Here is a 5938-nt window from a genome sequence, read left to right as displayed (position 1 = left end):
CCGGCGCGCTCCGCCCCTTTACTCCTGGCGGCTGGGCGAGCCGGGCGTCTGCTGCAGCGGCCGCGGTGGCGGAGGAGGCCCGAGAGGACTTGGCGGCAGTGGCGGCGGCGGTGGCGGGACCGGCAGAAGCAGCAGCAGCTACAAGCTCCCAGTGCCGCGGCGCTGCCGCACGAGCCCCACGAGCCACCCACCCCGCCGCCCTCGGCGCTGCCTGACCCCGCCGGCGTGTCCGCCAGCCGCCAGCGCCGGCAGCGCCCCCAGTCGTCCTCCGACTCGCCCTCGGCCTTCCGCGCCAGCCGCAGCCGCAGCCGCAACGCCACCCGCAGCCTCAGCCCCAGCCTTAGGCACAGCCACCGACACAACCCCAGCCCCAGCTCCTGCTGCAGCTCCTCCAGACACAGTTCCTACGCCGACACCCTGGAGGTGGGGATGCTCTTGTCCAAAATCAACTCGCTTGCCCACCTGCGCGCCGCGCCCTGCAACGACCTGCACGCCACCAAGCTGGCGCCCGGTGAGCGCCCCCCCCCCCAGTCCGGGATGGCGAGGCGGCTGGACCCCCAGGGTGAGAGTTGGGGGCTCGCGGGCCGGCACTGAGTCCCCTGTGCCTCCCCCTTTCCTAGGCAAGGAGAAGGAGCCCCTGGAGTCGCAGTACCAGGTGGGTCCGCTACTGGGCAGCGGCGGCTTTGGCTCGGTCTACTCAGGCATCCGTGTCGCCGACAACTTGCCGGTGAGTGGGCGCCCCGCCGTGGGGAGGGCGCGCTGGGCAGGGGGGCGCCCGGGTCTGCTTTGGCCCCGGCGAGAGGATCTCATGGAGACTCTTTTGGGGGGGGTTTCAGGTGGCCATAAAGCACGTGGAGAAGGACCGGATTTCCGACTGGGGAGAACTGGTGAGTGCCCTGGAGGGAGCGACCCCTAGGATGGGTGGGACGAGGGGCACCCTCCGACTCCCGCACTAAGGCAGCCCCCTCGCCCTTGCAGCCCAATGGCACCCGAGTGCCCATGGAAGTGGTCCTGCTGAAGAAGGTGAGTTCGGGCTTCTCCGGCGTCATCAGGCTCTTGGACTGGTTCGAGAGGCCCGACAGTTTCGTCTTGATCCTGGAGAGGCCCGAGCCGGTGCAAGACCTCTTCGACTTTATCACGGAAAGGGGGGCCCTGCAGGAGGAGCTGGCCCGCAGCTTCTTCTGGCAGGTGTTGGAGGCTGTGCGACACTGCCACAGTTGCGGGGTACTCCACCGCGACATCAAGGACGAGAACATCCTCATCGACCTCAATCGCGGCGAGCTCAAGCTCATCGACTTCGGGTCGGGGGCGCTGCTCAAGGACACCGTCTACACGGACTTCGACGGTGAGCCAGGCCTGGGGGGGAGCTGCCGGTGGGGGAACCTACCCAGGTGACTTGGCCTTGCCTGGAGGCCTCGGCCGGCTTCCCTCTCCGGCCCTTTGTAAAGGTCATCGGGCCGTCTGGCTCGATGCTAGCAGGGGTGGGGCGAAGGAGAGCTTCCCAGCGTAGTAGAGCCGGAGATTTCCAGCCAGCTGAACCTGTCATGTTTCTGGCATGATTTTATTTTTTAAGTGGAATTCAGTGGGTTCCAAGCTTTCCCGATGAATAAGAGGTTGTGGGCAACCGGCCGTAGCCCAGATTTCTGAAGTCTGACCCAGTTTCCCCGCCAGTAAAAGGATTGGGGGGGGGGGAGGGAGGAGAGGGCGGGAGAGATGAAAATTGATGCCGGTTTTGTAATTTTTGTTTTGTGTTCTAAAGGAGTTTTCTGTAAGGTTAGTTTGTAGAGCTGCAGTTTTTCTCCCCTTTGATCTAGGGACGGATAAAGGAATAGAAACAGTTTCAATAAATATTTTTGTTGAGCTTTTTCTTTATTTTTTGGCGTTGCGGGGTGAGGGAGTCGGGAATGAATGTTGTGAAATAAGATCTCTTGCTGGTTTGAAAATTAGTTGGGTGTCTCCTCAGAGAGGATGAAAACCTATCCTAGGGAGGGGCTTGGAGCGGGTTCTTTCAGAAAAGATGGAATAGAGAGCCTGAGATCAAAGCAAAGGAGGGTGGGTCATCATCTGAGCAGCTTAACCTAACAAACGACAGCCTTTCAAAACTTGTGACTGGGGCTTGTGGTTTGTGTTTATTTGCCCTTGGAGGACGCTGGGTTGGGCTGCATTTTTTTGTATTTAACAGTTAATGGCTGGCCGGGTCCTCCCTTGTTTTTCCTCGGAGTCTTTGCTGCCCCCTGGTGAGCACAAGCGGGATGGCCCCCACTTTTTTTTTTTTTTACAACCCAAAGTTTGTAAACAGGAATCACGTGGTCTGAAACCCGCTCTGCAGCTCTACCTTACCAGTGAGGGGGGGAGAGAGGGTGTGGGTATCTGCCTCTGCACGCATAGGGTGGGGAGGAAGCCTCCTAAAGGGCACCCTGACTTAAGATACGCAGTATATTGTGTAAGTGCCCTCGACTGGATCGTATCTGAGAGGAGAATCTCACCCAGACACCTGGGCCACCTTAACGCAGTTTAAGGATTGTCTGTGGGATACCTCCCTTGATTGTGTGTAGACATTCATCCCTTCATCCCATTGTGGGTGGTCCTACCAAATACACGCCTCAGGCTTTGGGTTTGTGGCCAGCCCTGTTTGTTTCTTGGAGCAGTTTTATGAAGAATTTTGGTTTATGGTCTGGACTGGTAGGGAGGTGGGTGGGTAAGCTTTGGGTTGGAGAGATGCTATAAGCCACTCATCCACTCCTTTTAGCCTAGGGGGAAAATGAAGTTAGCACAGCTCCTGTCCTGGGAGAAGGAGAGGGGTGTTCTGTTTTGTTTTGTTTTAAGGAGTCGTCAATCAGTATACCACTGAGTATGTGAATTGCTTTGTTTTATTTTTGCTACAAGTGTGTTTTCCTTTTCTGTTCCCCCGGCTCACAGGGACCCGAGTGTATAGTCCTCCAGAGTGGATCCGCTATCATCGCTACCATGGCAGGTCGGCGGCTGTCTGGTCTCTGGGGATCCTGCTGTATGATATGGTCTGTGGAGATATTCCTTTTGAGCACGATGAGGAGATCATCAGGGGCCAAGTTTTCTTCAGGCAGAGGGTCTCTTCAGGTAACTTTTGGGAAGCCCCCTGTTGAGGAGAAGCAGGAATCACAAGGCAGTTAGTCCTCAGGGGACAGTCTCTGAATTCTGGGGAGCTTCACCTCTCCAGGGGATGCCACAGCCCTTGGCTTAGCAGTCCTAGGCTAATGAATCTGGAGCGCTGGCCCTCAGGGATTGAATGGTTTGCACTTAGCATTCTTTGAGAGGTCACCGAAAGAGCATGTGTGAGAATATTAAGAAAAGACCCATCTGGTTTCAATGAAAGGTTTTATTTAAAGATTTTATTTATTTATTTGAGAGAGAGAGAATGAGAGAGAGAGAGCACAAGAGGGAAGAGGGTCAGGGAGAAGCAGACTCCCTGCTGAGCAGGGAACCCGATGCGGGACTCGATCCGGGGACTCCAGGATCATGACCTGAGCCGAAGGCAGTCGCCCAACCAACTGAGCCACCCAGGCGCCCCTGAAAGGTTTTTTTGTTTTTTTTTTTAAAGTACCAACAGTCCCTATTCCTCAACTCCTGGTTGTTTTACCAGGGAGTGAAAAGTTTAGGGTTCTTTGAGCCTTCTCCCTTAAGGCAGACTCTAAATATTGCGGTTCCAGTGACCTCATTGTGGGTGGTGTTCATATTTGTAAGTTGTAGGTGAATTGAATCACCTCATCATGTTCACTGATGTCTCATCAAAATCCCTTGTCATCATTCTTCCTATTTCTAGTGAGTGGGTGTCGTGGGAAAGGCTCCAGCTATTGAAGTTTGAAAACCACAGGTTTAAGAGGGGAGCTTTTTTTTTTTTTTTAGCTGAAAGCAGATTGGAGGATCCAGATCTTAGTTAATACCTTCCCATTGAATTAATAAGAGTTCTAGAAGGTTCCTGGTCTCTTTTGGACCCCAGACTTGTGGGCCCCTGGGAAGCAAATTAGCAAGACCTTTGCATTGCAAAAACAAGTTGAGTCACTCATAACCTCTGTCTGTCTTGTTTTCTGCAGAGTGTCAGCATCTCATTAGATGGTGCTTGGCCCTGAGACCATCAGATCGGCCATCCTTCGAAGAAATCCAGAACCATCCATGGATGCAAGATGTCCTCCTGCCCCAGGAAACAGCTGAGATCCATCTGCACAGCCTGTCACCAGGACCTAGCAAATAGCAGCTTTTCTGGCAGGTTCTCCCCTCCCCCATCAGACCCTCGAGGGAGGGGAAGCTTCTGTTTCCAGCTTCCCGAGTACCAGTGATACTTCTCGTCCAAGCAGGACAGTGCTTGATAACAGGAACAACATTTACAACTCATTCCAGACCCCAGGCCCCTGGAGGTTGCCTCCCAACAGTGGTGGGGGGAAGAGACTGCACTCCAGGTGTCGTAGGCCTCAAATCCCCCCGTAGATGCTCTCTCCTTCTCACAGACGTCCAGCATTGCTGGGCTCTGCAAACTCCCCGGGGGTGGGGGTGGGGGGGGTCAGAACCCTGCCATGGAACTGTTCCCTTCATCACGAGTTCTGCTGAATGCCGCGATGGGTCGGGTAGGGGGAAAACGGGTTGGGGTGGGATAGGACTAGCACCATTTTTAAGTCCCTGTCGCCTCTTCTGACTCTTCTGAGTGCCTTCTGTGGGGACTCCGGCTGTGCTGGGAGAAATACTTGAACTTGCCTCTTTTACCTGCTGCTTCTCCAAAAATCTGCCTGGGTTTGGTTCCCTATTTTTCTCTCCTGTCCCCCTCCCCCCATCCTTTATATGAAAGGTGCCATGGAAGAGGCTACAGGGCCAAACGCTGAGCCACCTGCCCTTTTTTTCTGCCTCCTTTAGTAAAACTCCGAGTGAACTGGTCTTCCTTTTTGGTTTTTACTTAACTGTTTCAAAGCCAAGACCTCACACACACACACACACACACACACAATGCACAAACAATGCAAATACAACAGAAAAACTGTAAATGTGTGTACAGTCGGCATGGTAGTGTACGAAAGGATTGTAGTTGATCTGATCTTTTTTAATTTTGCCTTTAAGTTATTTTACCTTTGTTTTTTTTGTTGTTTTTGGTGTTTTTTTTTTTTTTTTGAAAAGATGCGCATTCTAATCTGGAGGTCAACGTTATGTATTTATTTATTTATTTATTTGGTTCCCTTCCTGCTCCAAGCTTCCACGGCTGCTGCCATAGTTTTCTTTCCTCCTTTCCTCCTCTGACTTGGGGACCTTTCGGGGAGGGCTCGCTCTGTTAGTAGGGTGATGGGTGACGGGTGACGGGACTCAGGCAGGACAGCTGCTACAGCTCCCTGACAGCCACGGGGGGGCCCCTACCGACTCCCCCCGAGCGGGGATGGGTTCCGTGGGGCGCGGGGGGGGGGCATTGCTGACTGGTGTATATAGCATAAATATATGAAAAGCAGTTCTGGATGGTGTGCCTTCCGGATCCTCTCTGGGGCTGTGTTTTGAGCAGTATGTAGCCTGCTGGTTTTATCTGAGTGAAATACTGTACAGGGGAATAAAAGAGATCTTATTTTTTTTTTTTTATACTTGGCGTTTTTTGAATAAAAACCTTTTGTCTTAACTTGAGGCTTTTAAGTGTTGTCCGTGCAGAGGCGTGCTCATACTGAACAGCTTGGGAAGCGCCTACAGAACTTGAAGCCCAAATCTGGTTTCCTTCAACAGGTTTCCTGGGATAGCCACCTTTCTGAAGTAAAAATGTGGCCAAAGGGTAGGGATGGGGGGCAATCTTGGGTGGACAGAATTGGGCCCCGGGGTTCCAACCTCTGTTCCCCCCCATGCAAATTCTAGAGCTGCGCTAACAGGAAGTGTGGCTGTTTCCCGGTTGCACTGGGCACATTTCATGGGAGAGCCACTTAATGACTAGGGGCAGTGGGAC

At 53.5% G+C, this 5938-nt stretch overlaps 1 protein-coding gene across 1 annotated transcript; it reads left to right on the top strand.

The window, feature by feature from the left end:
- Positions 1–5623, top strand: PIM1 (Pim-1 proto-oncogene, serine/threonine kinase). Its single transcript, XM_027603518.2, has 6 exons — positions 1–511; positions 621–727; positions 837–887; positions 979–1345; positions 2920–3096; positions 4071–5623. The coding sequence occupies exons 1-6, from the start codon at positions 430–432 to the stop codon at positions 4226–4228; spliced, it is 942 nt and encodes a 313-aa protein (XP_027459319.1). The 5' UTR covers positions 1–429; the 3' UTR covers positions 4229–5623.
- The last annotated feature ends 315 nt before the right edge of the window (positions 5624–5938 follow it).

The sequence above is a fragment of the Zalophus californianus genome, chromosome 7 (assembly GCF_009762305.2).
Source record: "Zalophus californianus isolate mZalCal1 chromosome 7, mZalCal1.pri.v2, whole genome shotgun sequence".
NCBI lineage: Eukaryota > Metazoa > Chordata > Mammalia > Carnivora > Otariidae > Zalophus > Zalophus californianus.
This window is presented reverse-complemented; position numbering and strand designations above follow the sequence as displayed.

Coding starts and splice junctions, on each gene's coding strand:
- PIM1 (XM_027603518.2), top strand. CDS start 430: ATGCTCTTGTCCAAAATCAACTCGCTTGCCCACCTGCGCGCCGCGCCC. Junction 888..978: donor TTTCCGACTGGGGAGAACTG/GTGAGTGCCCTG, acceptor TCGCCCTTGCAG/CCCAATGGCACCCGAGTGCC. Junction 1,346..2,919: donor CGTCTACACGGACTTCGACG/GTGAGCCAGGCC, acceptor CCCGGCTCACAG/GGACCCGAGTGTATAGTCCT.